The 14,862-nt window shown below is 42.3% G+C and overlaps 1 protein-coding gene across 3 annotated transcripts in view; it reads left to right on the forward strand.

Moving 5' to 3' along the window:
* The window catches only part of DOCK11 (dedicator of cytokinesis 11), a 189,670-nt gene that overhangs the window by 43,193 nt on the left and 131,615 nt on the right, over positions 1 to 14,862 (forward strand). For all 3 annotated transcript variants that reach the window (XR_005985654.1, XM_041740921.1, XM_041740922.1), the window contains exons 2-6: positions 5,835 to 5,951; positions 6,036 to 6,125; positions 6,543 to 6,625; positions 7,867 to 7,936; positions 8,541 to 8,636. Coding sequence is in view for 2 of the 3 variants with exons in the window: in XM_041740921.1 (XP_041596855.1) it covers positions 5,835 to 5,951; positions 6,036 to 6,125; positions 6,543 to 6,625; positions 7,867 to 7,936; positions 8,541 to 8,636 (456 nt within the window). In the remaining variant the exon portion in view is untranslated. The remainder of the gene's footprint in view (positions 1 to 5,834; positions 5,952 to 6,035; positions 6,126 to 6,542; positions 6,626 to 7,866; positions 7,937 to 8,540; positions 8,637 to 14,862) is intronic.

The following is a 14,862-nucleotide window of genomic DNA, read 5'->3' on the forward strand; positions in this document are numbered from 1 at the left end:
GAGGTAGACAGCTGAATTTCATCAAGCCTCTGCATCTGTTTCTTCACATACAAAGTTGAAATGGTGTTTTCCTTGTCTACTTGGCAGGTTGTGGTAAGACACAGGTAGAATGGACATTGAAAGTATTTTCTGAAGTTTTTTTCACAAAGTGATCTGCAAGTGAAACAACAAAGTAAAAAATCAGAAATAGGGCAGCCCGGATGGCCCGGTGGTTTAGCACCACCTTCGGCCCAGGACCTGATCCTGGAGACCTGGGATCCAGTCCCATGTTGGGCTCCCTGCATGGACCCTGCTTCTCCCTCTGCCTGTGTCTCTGCCTCTCTCTCTGTGTGTGTCTCATGAATAAATAAATAAAATCTTTAAAAAAAAATCAGAAATATTACTAGCCAGTTATTTCAAGAGAGCATCCAAATCCATGAATGAGAACTTTCAAAGGCAAACCGTTTGGGTTTTTTTTTTTTCTTTATGGTAAAAACTGAGTAGGTTCCAAATTTAGGTTGACGGTTTTCCTGTTACTGCTTAACGAGAAGGCTAAAACATATGCTTGCTTCCTTCCAGATTGTAGAAAAGCCTTTGCCTTTTGCTGAGCGCTGCCACAGAACTGTGTGGAAGTACCCCGTGGGACGTCGCTATTATTTGACTGGTTATAGAGTACTGCTGGCTGTAACGCAGTTTTCTTGCAGTAGGAGAAAGCACCTTCCCTGGCCAGCTAGAGCGCATAACGGGTGGGAGGGAAGCACGGCGAACCTGGGAGAGGGACCCCTTTTTGTGTGTGAGGGAAGCTTTATGGAGGGAAACCCCGTACCTCTAATAATCACCTGGGAAAGCTGAAGAGCCAAGTCAGACCAGGGATGTGTTCGCGACCGCAGGGCAGAACCATCATGAAATCCTGGTAATTCTCGGTGTCAAAGGTTTTCCTCCTCTCTAATGCCCAGAGAGTTACCACTGAATCTTCCTGGAAGAGAAACTTAGGGTGTGGTTCTTTGGGTCTGACTCCTAATGTAGCCTCTCTGCTCCACTTCCAGTTTGAATTATGCTTTAATGCCTGTGAGGCCGGGGCCTGGAGGCAGCTGGGTGGGGCAGGGTCCGTCCTTCCTCTTTTTCTTCTTGAGAGCAGGAAGCCTGCTTCCTGGGTCCAGGTCTGCGGTTAGGGTAAGCTTTGCGGGACCCGGAACCGCCGCCCCAGCTCTTTGTACAACTGAGCCACCCCTGACCAAGGGTATAGGAGTGAAGACCCAGAATGCTTAGTCGGGTCAGCTTTAAATGAAAAGTGAAAGCTCGTTTTCTAGGACATGAATATATGGCCTTCAAAACATAGGGAGAGCAGTAGGCTTCAACTGTAGAAGGCTTATATTCTACTGTATGTTTATTTTTTATTATTTTTATATTTTTTAAAGATTTTATTCATGAGAGACAGAGAGAGAGAGAGAGAGGGGCAGAGACACAGGCAGAGTGAGAGGGAGAGAGAGAGAGAGAGAGATGCAGAGACACAGGCAGAGGGAGAAGCAGGCTCCACGCAGGGAGCCCGATATGGGACTCGATCCCAGGTCTCCAGGATCAGGCCTTGGGCTGAAGAAGGAGCTAAACGTCTGAGCCACCTGGGCTGCCCTCTACTGTATGTTTAAATAAGTGATTCGTTTGGACATATGCTTTTTCCATATTCATTTGACCAACTACGTTAGGAAGCCAAAGGAAGATTTTTTTTTTCTTTTTCAGAGTTACTTGGAGCAGGCACTTGAGAAATTATTGTACAGAGAGATTAACAGATGCTAATTCAACAGGTTAAACATTGAAATTTGTGAGGACTGTTTTTGCAATCTGTATTGAAAGGATAGTTGGCACCAAAAGCAAGACTTGGAAATCATTTTCAGTACCTAAGGGTTGCCTCCTTAGATGGGGCTTTATTCACTTGTCTGGAAATTGATCAGACTCTGAATGTCAGATGCAAAGAGGTAGTCAGTTTCCTTTCATTTGGGTCCCTGGAATCATGGTAGATCGAGGACAAGGGGATCTAATTTTACTATCAGAAAACCTCTGAGTTCCCCAAATAAGAATTGTTTCTCCTGTTTCAATTCATTTTGCACTAGTACTCACAGACATGATAGGGGACAATCAGTTAGATTTGATCTTACAGGCGTACAAATTCAAATTTAAGACTTGAAGTATATCTTCATTAGGATCTTTCCCTGCCCCCAAGTTTATTGAGGTAAAATTTCAAAAGAAAATTGTATGTATTTAAAGTGTACACTGATAATTTTTTGTGATAATTTAATGTATGTATACATTGTGAAATGACTACCACAGTCAAGTTGATGAACACATTTATCACCTCGCAGACTTTTATTTTTGGTGAGAATGCTTAAGATCTATCATCTTCAGTAAATTTCAAGTGCACAGTACAGAATTAGTAATTACAGTCACCATGTCATGCATTAGATCTCTGGAACTTATAAGTTTTTGCCTTTTGACCTATTTCTCCCTATTTCTCTCATCTCCCAGCCCCAGCAAGCACCACTCTACTTTTTTTCTTTTTAGATTTCATGTATAAATGATACCATACAGTATTTTTTTTGTCAGAAGAGTATAATGAAAACCCAGGTACTCATCACCCATCTTCAGCTTCAACAATTATCAAGTCTTTGTCCTCCTTTCTGGCCCTTCCCCAATGGGAGTTTTTTTTTTTTAATAAAAGTATAATTGACACACATTATATGAGTTTCAGGTACATAACATAGTGTCTGACATTTATATAAATTATGAAATGCTCATCATAAGTGTAGATAACATCTGTTATTAAACAAAGTTATTACGGTGGCATTAACTGTATTCCCTGTGCTGTAGTTTTCATGCACATGACTTATTTTATAACTCAAAGTACCTCTTAATCCCCTTCACCTGTTTCACCCATCCCCCCACCTTTCTCCTCTTTGTCCTCTGTATTTATGAATCCGTTTCCATTTTGTTTTGTTTTTTAGGTTGCACATCTGACTGACATCGTATGGTATTTGTTTCTGTCTGACTTGTTTCAATTAGCAGAATACACTCTAGATACATCCATGTTGGGGCAAGTGGCAAGATTTCACTCTTTTTTAAATAGCTGAGTAATACTCCTCTGTGTGTCTGTGTGTGTGTGTGTGTGTGTGTGAGAGAGAGAGAGAGAGAGAGAGAGAGAGATCAATCGATTGATCTTTATCCATGATTCCATGTAGTTTTTGTCTTTCTTTGTCTGACTTATTTCACTCATAATGCCCTCCGGGTTCATCCATGTTGTTGCAAATGGCAAGATGTCCTTTCTCATGGCTGAATAATATTTCAGCATATGTATATACCACATTTTCTTTATCCATTCATTTGTGGACACTTAAGTTGTTTCTATATCTTGGCTATTGTGAATAACATTGCTATAAATATGGGAGTGCAGGTATCTCTTTGAGATACTGATTTTGTCTTCTTTGGATATATACCCAGAAGAAGGACAGCTGGATCATATGGTAGTTCCATTTTTAATTTCACGAGGAGCTTCCATATTGGTTTTTTTAGGGTCTTTTAGATTTGTTGAATGCTGGTGTTTATTGGTTAGAGAGGTTCCGTTTTTCTAAGTAACCTTAGAGCGAGACTCTGAGATGCTTTTCAGATATAGAGTTCTGGGATATAGCAGTGACTTAATTGTGAGCCATGTATAAAAACTGTTATCATTTATAGCAGCATTATCTATAATAGCCCAATTATGGAAGCAGGCCAAGTGTCCATTGACTGATGAATGGATAAAAAAGATGGAGTATATATACACAATGGAATATTACTCAGCCATCAAAAAGAATGAAATCTTGCTATTTGTAATGATATGGATGGAGCTAGAGAGTATGATGCTAAGTAAATAAGTCAATCAGAGAAAGACAAATATCACATGCTTTCATTCATATGTGGAATTTAAGAAACAAAACAATTGAGCTAAGGGGGAAAAAAAGAGAGACGCAAACCAAGACACAGACTCTTAACTATAGAGAGCACACTGATGGTCACTAGAGGGGTGGGTGGTGGGAGGATGGGGGGGTAATAGGGGATGTGGAGGAAGGAGGGTACTGGTCATGATGAGCACAGGGTGACAAGGAAGTGTTGAATCACTATATTGTACACCTGAAGCTAATATTACATCATATGTTAACCAACTGGATTTGAAATAAAAACTTAAAAAAAAACTGTTCTCAAAGGATTGTGTGGAGACAGTGTACTGGAGACTGCCTCAAGTACTGTGTACACTGTATGACTCCAATTCTATTGTGATACCAAGTTTCAGCGTATCTTCTATTTAAGTTTTCTTTATGTTGTTTTTTAAAATAAAATTTTTAAGTAATTTTAATCTGATTTGGCAAAACACTGTTATTAGAAATCCTTAATCTGTCGCCACCTTGGTTTGGAATAGTATGTTTTTTTTTTAAGATTTTATTTATTTATGAGAGAGAGAGAGAGAGAGAGAGAGAGAGAGAGAGAGAGGCAGAGACACAGGCAGAGGGAGAAGCAGGCTCCATGCCGGGAGCCTGACGTGGGACTCGATCCCGGGGCTCCAGGATCGCGCCCTGGGCCAAAGGCAGGCGCTAAGCTGCTGAGCCACCCAGGGATCCCCCTGGAATAGTATGTTAAGACATAGCTCTGGTTCAATCTGAGTATCTCAGCGGTTTATTCAGCAGCTCATGATTGGACACCTGCTACATGCCAGGTACTGCTCTAGGTGCTGGAGTGATAACAGTGAACAAGTAAAGGGAAAGCTCTGCCCTCAGATAGGCAGAGAGGTAAAGTAGATGGTCTATCTATCACATGGTGATAAGTTCAGTGAAGAAAAAAAGGTTAGGAAGGTAGGTGGTGGGATCCTATTCCATGTTCAGTGTCTTGCATATTAGTATCTTTGTGTAGTTCTGAGGGGAGGAAAGGCTGGATGTGGTAGAGAAAGCAGGGCTGTCATAGTCTCAGACCCAGGTTTGAATTCTAGCTTAGAAGGCAGACAAGTTACTTAGTATGAGTCGAATGCAGAGTCTCCTCATCTGTCAAATGGTGACAAAGATTAAGCCTTTTTCTATTTATTTATTTGTGCATGCTCTACTGACTGAGCCAGCCAGGCACCCCAGGTCAAGCCTATTTCATAGGGTGGTTATGAGTATTACATGAGAAAATATATATAGAGAAAGCACTTGGCACAGTGTCTGGCATATAAAAAGGGCTTGGTAAGTGCTCAGTCTTGTTACTCTTATTAATAAATCATGTCCTGGATTTCTCAGACACTGACCCTGCCTCTTGTAACCTTAGCCTCAGGCTAGGGCCCTATTATTAGTGGCCAGGTTAAGGATGTGCCAAGCCTGACAGGGGTCCACTGATTTTGCCACCTAGAACCTCACCCGTTTACACCCTGCCCAGTGGATCAAGTACCTTCAAGACCCATACTTGCCCTAGCTATGCCTGTACCAGGCACACGAATGTCGATACTTTCTCTGCTTCAGTTACCCAGTGAATAGAGCCAATTCTATAAAAATCAGCTGACAGGCTTCCAACTATACCACTTTTTGTTTTACCTTACAGTTTTGGAAGGCACATGGAAAAGCAGAGTACAGTGCTAACTCTCCAGAACTCTTGGCTTTAGCAGAGAGATCCGTGTGTGTATCTATATATGTTTGGTGTCTGCATGTCTAGTTATGGAGTATTTTTCTCTTGTGTAAGTGTCCCAGTGCTTACTACTGTCAACAGTTCCTTCTTTAGTGAAATAAGGTATCTTTAGCACATGGAGAGGAATTTATGTCTTATGAGTTTGACCATATAAACTTTGTTTTTTTTCTCTTATGAAGGAAAAGACCAAAATTGTTGAGCCCTTGGACTATGAGAATGTTATCACCCAAAGGAAAACGCAGATTTACAGCGACCCCCTCAGAGACCTCCTTATGTTTCCAATGGAAGATATATCTGTGAGTTCACAACCACTTCTTTAAAGGAAAACACTCACACTTTCCAGGTTAGTTCTTACGGCAAGAATGTTCCCTGTCTTCTAGATCTCAGTGATAAGTCGTCAGCGCAGAACAGTGCAGTCCACCGTACCAGAGGATGCTGAGAAAAGGGCCCAAAGTCTGTTTGTCAAAGAGGTAAGACCCTCAGAGGCCGCAGAGGAACATTTTACATTAAAAAAAAGTTCTTCCTTTGGACCAAAGGGGAAATAAAATTACCATAACTTAGCAGACCTACATAATAAGTCTAGATGACGTGGTGGAGAGGAGACAGCTTAACTACTGTGACAAATAGCATAGGTTCCTAGTTTTTCTCTTTTGGATTTGAATACTGTCTGAACATGGAGTCAGAGTGTTCCACAGTGTGTATGAATTGGGGTTTTTTGCTGCCAGTTGGTTTAGGGAGACCATATTATTCCTCAAAGGAAGATCCCAGTACCAACATTTTCCGAGTGATTTTTAACAGTCTGTCAGCTTACTTGACCAGACTTTAAGAAACTGGATATATGTATACTTGTTTGGTGTTTCAAATGAAAGATTCTTATTTCCTTTCAGTGTATTAAAACCTATAGCACAGATTGGCATGTGGTAAACTACAAGTATGAAGACTTCTCTGGGGACTTCCGAATGTTGCCATGGTAAGTGGAGAATTCAAGGGAAACCTTCAAGAGGAGGGTTATTCAACATTACATTTTACCTTTTGCTAACTACTTACGAAGCTTCTCAGTTATAGTTTATAATAAAGCAAAGCCTGAAGTAACCAGCATGTTTGGTAAATGTATTTTGGACAATTGAATATGTTTTTACTTCGCTCATTGAAATTCTTTCCAGCATGTATGAGTTTGCTTTTTGGTTTTGATACATCTGTATTGACCATAAAATCATCTTCTCATAGGTCTAGATAATGTAGTGAGCACTTTCTAGTGGTGTCAATGAAAATGCTAGAAGCGGGGGATGCCTAGGTGGGTCAGGCAGTTAAGCGTCTGACTTTGGCTCAGGTCATGATCTCATGGTGCTGGGATCAAGCCCTGTGTCCCCGGTTCCCAGCTTGACAGGGAGTCTGCTTGTCCCTCTACCCCTCCCCCACTCATGCACGCATGTGTGTGTGCTCTCTCTCTCTTTCTCTATCTAATAAATAAACAAAATCTTCTTTAAAAAAGAAAACACTAGAAGGTACATGGTTCAGTTCGATGACCCCAGACATCCCTTGACTCACTGCCATGAGTACACTGGCCCAGGAACCAATTCAAATCTTATCTGTTGAGGTTCAAATCTTATTTCTGCCACTTACCATCTGGATGACCTTGGGCCAGTCACTCAATCTCTTTGAGCCTTCCTGTTCTCCCTTTCCTCATCTATAGTACTACTCATGGGCTATCATCTGGGAAATGTTTTTGAGAAATAAGACATTGTGTAGCTTCTTGTAGTGTTCAAAAATACCTTCCTAGAGGAGAAAACAGTCCTAAAGACGTCCTTTAAAATCGAATCCCAAGATGGATGACCAAGCCAAGTTCATACAGCAAATGGTTGGGAGAGCCAGAATTACACAGTGTTGCTTTCTCTTTTGGGGAAAGATATGTTCCTGCCACCACCGAGAGTCCTGGCATACATTCTTTGGCAGTTCTGCCCTCCCTGCTGGAGTATCTGGGCTCAGTTGTAGCTTTGCCACTGGCCTCACATGTGGGAGTCCTTATATAAAAGGTAATAATGTAGGTTTACTCAGGGGAAAATCTGACTTCAGAAAGGAAAGAAGAATTTATCCTCCTCATGTCTTGGCATTTTCTTGGTTGTAAAAGAGAGAATTCTACTCATCTTGCTTGCATTTATGTATGTATGTCTGTTCTCCTCAATATCTGAGATAATTCTCTTGCATTTTCAGCAAATCTCTGCGACCAGAAAAGATTCCCAGTCATGTCTTTGAGATTGACGAGGACTGTGAGAAAGACGAGGTAAAAGTGGGGGCCACTGCATGGGCATCCTCAAGGTCGCGTCTGCTGACAGATTTCCTTGAGAAAAGATGAGGGACAGAATTGTTTTTGAATGATCCGTGGCCAGCTTTCAAGCTAATGAATGTTTTGAAAAATTTTTAAGGATTGTTGCATTTCCAAATGGAGTTTAGGAAAAATCAAGCGAAATGGGCTATGATTTATATATAAATATGTTTTCCCACCTGTGGGGCATACTTGTGGAGTTGGTTTTCTTGGTGCTGGGCATGTGGCATGGTGATTCATCTGGACCCTCCTGCCTATTAGATCCCTCTTGAGACAGATGGCCCGGGTATCTGTGACATTTTGAGAGGCAGTCTGTTTACTTAATGCAGAAGACTTGCCCAGAAGACTGCCCATAGAATTCAGTAAATATTGAGTACCTACTGTGTGCATGGCCCAGAGCCTCTCTTTCCCTAGTTAACAATTTCAGGTTTCCTCAAGCATCCTTGTGGGGGCAAGGGGACCTTATGCTTTAATTAGATAATGGGGCAGGGCCTAGTTCATGAACCCCAAAAGTTTGATTAGATGGCTGGCTGTTTCACTGATGGTTTTTGCCCTATTTCAGGATTCCTCTTCGCTATGTTCTCAGAAGGGTGGTGTGATAAAACAAGGCTGGTTGCATAAGGCAAATGTAAATAGCACCATCACGGTTACCATGAAGGTAAGAAGGAGTTATTATTTCATCCTTTTAAGGATACTGTCATGAGGAGCCTGTCTGGAAAAAATATTTCTTTTAAAAAAAAATGTTTACAGGGGTACCTAGGTGGCTCAGCTGGTTAAGCATCTGCCTTTGGCTCAGGTCATGATCTGATCAAGTCCCATGTCAGTCTCCCTGCTCAGCAGGGAGTCTGTTTCTCCTTCTCCCTCTGTGCCCCACCCCCACTCATGCCCTCTCTCTCCAATAAATAAATAAATAAATAAATAAATAAATAAATAATCTTAAAAAAATTTACAGTGAGTCCTAGCCAAAAAAAAAAAAAAAACCCTTATTGACAGGATTTTCACAGATGTATAGGATTTAAAAAATCTGCAATCTCAGGATAAATTGAGAAGTGTAACTTTTTAAAGAAACATAATTTTTCTGACAGGAAATTTAAAAAGGGGGCTGTCATTCAACTATACTTCAATTAAAAATTTAAAAAAAATTCAAAAAGGAGGCTGTCAGTTGAATGAGGAGAATGGCATTGAAACAAAAGGGCATTACAGGTTCTAATGGGGAAATGAATGTAATGAATAGAAGGAGAGGGTAATCCATTTATTTAACAAATATTAATTAGGTGCCTATTACATGCTGGTCACTGGGGCAATCTGTGGATGTCGAAGATGAGGTCCCTGGCTTCCAGTGGTTTCATCTCCAGACTGGATAAGAGACATACCAAATTTACTACTATACAAAGCAGTACCTTAGTGCTGTCAGAGAATTACAGAATTTGTAGTTTGGCCAACATAGTGGGTTTGTGTATGGGGTTTGTAGGAGATAAAGGTAGAAACAGAGAGAGGGAGAAAATTGTGCAGTGTCTCATATGCCTTGGGCATGAAGTTGACTTTTGTTCCAGAGACTGCGAAGAGCCATTAAAATTCAAAGGTGAAACTAAAAAGCTACTTGAAGATTCCGAGCAGAAAAGCAAAATATTCTCATACCAAATATAACTGTTCTTTCAGATACTCAGTATAAGATCATGTGGCTTTCCAAGGATGATTCACACTTCCATTAAGTATTGAAGGTCATTCTATCTTTCAGATAGCCTGCAAGCAGAAACCATGGGTGTCTACCAAGAGAACACTCCAGTTTTATCTTAATATAATATTTTGCCTGCTGCTTTCTATTTAGTGACTATGTCCGGTTCTCACTTTCATTTTCAAATCCTGAAAATAATGAATCCAAGTTGGAGGATGCTTTTTGCATGTCTCCTGTACCTAACCATAGGCCTTAGCACACGGCCATGAATCGGTTTGTTAAAGACTTAATACGTGCCAGACACCATACTGAGTATTTTTTATTTGGTATCTCCTTTAGTCCTTGTGGACTTTTTTTTTTTAAAGATTTTTATTTATTTATTCATGAGAGACACACAGAGAGGGAGCGAAGCAGAGACACAGGCAGAGGGAGAAGCAGGCTCCATGCAAGGAGTCCGATATGGGATTTGATCCTGGGACTCCAGGATCATGCCCTGGGCCGCAGGCAGGCGCTAAACCACTGAGCCACCCAGGGATCCCTTTTTTTTTTTTTTATGGTAGTAATTAAAACTGCCCAAGCAGCAAAATTTATTGATATTGCACTACAGTCTAAATTTAACACGATAGTATTTTTACAGAAAGCCAATATTTGAACAATCAACTGGGACACACAAGCCCTATGATAGAGGGGTCCATTTTTATTCTTCATTTACAGACGTGGAAGGTGAGGCACAAAGAAACTTAATGGTTAACCCAAGGTCACTCAGCCCCGAAGTCAGAAATGGGATTTGAACGTAGGCAGGCTGATGCCTGAGCCAGTACTCTTCACCAGCACGCCATTAGTGCTGACTAGCAGAGTGAGGGAGACTCGAGTCTTTATTATAAAGTTTCCTATCAGAATTGTCAGGTTCAGAAAGGCATGTGCGAAGACTGTCATTCTGTGCGGATTGCCAGAAAGTGGTACTATGGCTTTTGAGTCCACTCCCAGCATCCTCAAAATATTGAAGTATTTTATCCATACTGATGCTGTGGCCCAACATTCACATAATGTATGGAGATCTCGATGCCTACCACAAGACATTGGGGAATTAAGGTCTTTACAAAACAATTCACCACGGGATTCTTTTCCATAGTGAATTACTCTAATGCCTGTAAAGTAGAATTTGCCTTACAAGTACAACTTTTTCGGAGCCCATATACATTATAAATCAAAATGCAGTTGCCTGTAAAAGGTACATGCTTTTGGGATGCCCGGGTGGCTCAGCGGTTGAGCGTCTGCTTCAGCTCAGGGCGTGATACTGGGGACCCCGGATAGAGTCCCACGTCGGGCTCCCTGCATGGAGCCTGGAGCCTGCTTCTCCCTCTGCCTGTGTCTCTGCCTCTCTCTCTCTGGGAGTCTCTCATGAATAAGTAAGTAAAATCTTTTTAAAAAGTACATGCTTTTAATTTGCCTCCATGATTTGTGAAACACAGACTGGTTGATGCAGTGGGCAGAATAATGGCCCCTCAAAGATGGCTGCGTCCTCACCCCAGAAACTGTAAATGATTCCTTGCATAATAGCAAAGGGGAGTTAAGATTGCTAATCAGCACGCTGGGAGAGTAGCCTGGATTATCCAGCTGGGCTCAGTGTCGTCACAGGGTCCTTGTAAATGGAAGAAAGGGCAGAGGAGGAGAGCCCGGGAAGGAGGAGGGAGGGTTGGAGCAGGGCCAGGGAGAGATGCTTCAGTTGCCGGCTTTGAGGAAGGCAGCAGAAGGAGCCTCTGGAAGCGGGAAAAGACAAGGAAATGGCTTCTCTTCTAGAGATTCTAGAAAGGAACACAGCTCTGCTACACCCTGGATTTTAGCCCAGGGGAACCACGTCGGACTTCTGATCTGGAGAAACCGTGAGATGGTACATTTTGTTTTAAGCCAGTAAGTTTATGGTAATTTGTTCCAGTGACAGTAGAAAACGAATTCAGTCAAGTAGTCAAAGATTAACTGTTTAGCTTAGGCATTGTCTGTCCCCAAGGTTGCAAACTTCATCACTCAACGGGGGCCCAGGCAGGAGCTATAGATTCATGGAGTGGTTGGTGGGGTCTGAGGCAACTTGGTGACCACATGGCCTGGCTGAAGGGGACAGCTGCTGCCTGGCTCCAGCTAATTGTCGCTCTGCTGCTGCTGAGCTAGGCTCTTTGCGTTGCCTCTTTTCATCCCCAGCTGTTCATGTTTTGGGTTCTTTCTTTCTTTCTTTCTTTCTTTCTTTCTTTCTTTCTTTCTTTCTTTCGATATAATTCAAATAGCATGAAAACGCTTCTTTGTAGAACTTATACTGAACTGTAGGCAAAGAAAGGGAAAGGAAGAATAAATCAAAGTGATCATATATGATACGCAACTCTTGAAAAACAACAACAACAACAACAAAAAAACAAAACAAAAACACCAAATAGGGAATAATGTGACATCGGCCATAATGAGATTTGGGAATTGTGCCTGGTCCTGGATTTCATTTATCCTCTAGCCATCCTCCATTAGGGATTATGGCTCTCCAGTTTGCATTTCTGGGAGAGGAAGCTGCATCCTACACTCTTCCGATTTTACTTCCTATGATAGAGCAGTAGTATTATATTTCAGGACTAATCACAGCTAGAATGGGCATGAGAGGGAGGAAGGTTCAGCCAGACTCATTTCAAGATGTCTGAGGGGTTTTGCCAAGATATATACATTTTTGTCCTGTAGGAATTGTGTTTTACCTATTATTTAGTTCAGCAGGGTGGAAGTTGGTTGAAAGCTGCAGTGTTCACTGTGCCATTTCTGTGTAAACAGAGGGCGTGTGACCATATGGAGAAGGGGCATGGCAGGGGGGCATGCTGGGTGTGGGTAGCAGTAATGGCCCAGCCTGGAACTTGGATCAAGGGCCTTAGTGGGTGCAGGCCTATGAACTATGGTGCACTGGGGGACTCAGGCTTGCACCCTTAGGTGGCAGATCATACATATTCTTCCTGCTGCAGGCCTGGAACTGATGCAGCCATAGGGGAGAATCTAAATCTAAAGGTGAGGTGAGCAGCTGACCCAGCTCTTGGAAAGCTGGCAAAGGGCTGATGGTTCATGAGACCATTCTGAGAGGAAAACCGCTTATGTATTTCTTTCTTTTTGTTTTTTTTTTAAGATTTTATTTATTTATTCATGAGAAACACAGAGAGAGAGAGGCAGAGACACAGGCAGAGGGAGAAGCAGGCTCCAGGGAGCCTGATGCAGGACTCGATCCCAGGACCCCGGGATCACACCCTGAGCCAAAGGCAGACACTCAACCATTGAGCCACTCAGGTGCCCCATGTTTGTTTCTATCATGTTAGCCTTTGAAGTGAAGAGTATTAATGAGCCTCATAAGAGAACAGGAAGAGGAGTCGGGCATGCTATTATCTGAGTCATTTTCCTGTTAGCGTTGGCAGTCTCACCATTGGTACCTCTGGAGTCTCCTGCCTGCTAGGATGCCCAGCCAGTGCTGGTTAGGAGCTTTGGCAGCTTTAACAATAAGCACCACAGGCCTAGAGCTTGCAGAATTGAGAGCAAAACCTTTTCTGTCAGAAAATTCAAGCTTTGATAGCCCCTCAAGCTCACAGTAGACTCACCAGGAAGCTACAACAGAAGGATCTCGGTATTAATCTTGACTCATTAGCAAATAACAGCCTATGGGAGCTGTGTGCCTTCCCTTCTATTTTATCTGTGTCTCCTTGGTGTGCTATGGCTTGACATTGGCCTGCAGGTCCCACTGGGGTTGACAAGGATCAAAGTAGGGTAGCTAGGTACCTCTTAGAGTGGGGTGTAAATTTCAGGGTCTTTATTCACTTATGGACCTCTGGATTGAAAAAATTACGTAGGATCAGTCCTTTGGAAAATTTGAAATGTTGGATAGCAAATGAACTGTCTTTTTTAAAGATGTTATTTATTTGAGAGAGAGTGAGCTAGAGAGAAGGGGAAGGGGCAGGGGAGAGAGAGAAACAGACTCCCTGCTGAGCAGGGAGACCAGCAAGAGGCTCAATCCCTGGACCACCCCGCCCCCCATCTCAGGATCATGACCTGAGCTGAAGGCAGATGCCCAACTGACTGAGCCACCCAGGGGTCCCTTAACTGTCGTTATAAACAAGGCTGGGTCCTTCTCCTGGATTCTTTGACTGTCAGAAATAAGGGAGTCTAATGGCAAGGAAGGGAGAAATGGAGTCATGGGAGAAAGGTGAGAAGAAAAAAAGCAAAGGACAGAGGGTTAGAAAACACTGAGCCAAGTCCAACAGAAAAAAGGGAATCAGAAGACTCCTACTTTATAAGGTCTTTTGAGAAAGCAACCACATGATCTGTAATGCGACATAAATAATGTAGCCACGGTAATTCATATATAGGCTGCTTTAGAAAGCTAATCCTCCCTAGCTAGCTGCCAGACAGTTTTGCAAGAACATTCAAGTCGATAGTGATGGGCTGTATGGAAAAGGGGCTGGTGAAGGAGCTAAGATGATTTCTTCGTGTGGGAAGACTACCAGATCCCGTATTTATGGAATAAAAATCTGCATTTTCCCTCATATACACCTCTCCACCAGCTCCGGTCAGTTGTTAAGAGATAGTCTGTATCACTTTCTGCCATTGTCATGATTTTCCCAAAAATGCTGGCTGAGCCTCTCCATTGTTGGCTGGGAAATATGTCGTGAGGAACCCAGGCTACAGGAAAGCTGATAATGATGTGCATTCCTGCCCACGCCACAGTTCTCGGTGCCCAATCACTTCCTTTCACCGAGGGGGATGTTGGTGTCATGCAGCTCTTGCAAAAGCTCTGTCAGTTGTCTGTGAGCAGTGACTCTTTTACTTGGAGCTTATAATTTGCTTTGTTCTTGGTGTTCATGTTAAAACAAGACAAGCCTTGTCATAGGTGATTAATTTCCTCAATTTGTATATTCTAGTTAATGAGAACACACCCCATCACCACTCTGCAATTCCCGGAAAAGTTTTGGAGAATAGTCTAAAATCTCCCTAGAGAATAAATGATCCCTTAGACAGAAATGCCAATCTTGACAGAGGCCTGTTCATTTACATTCTCTCTCATATAGCTGCTGGAAACATCTGCTCTTTTCCACTCCTTTCTATATCCATGTAGGAATTGAATGTGGACTAGATAGCTAGGATGTAGGATTGGACCCTCCCCTGGCGTTTAGAGCTATTTTTCCTTAGATATATAATGATCTAT

The sequence above is a fragment of the Vulpes lagopus genome, chromosome X (assembly GCF_018345385.1).
Source record: "Vulpes lagopus strain Blue_001 chromosome X, ASM1834538v1, whole genome shotgun sequence".
NCBI classification, from domain to species: Eukaryota; Metazoa; Chordata; class Mammalia; order Carnivora; family Canidae; genus Vulpes; species Vulpes lagopus.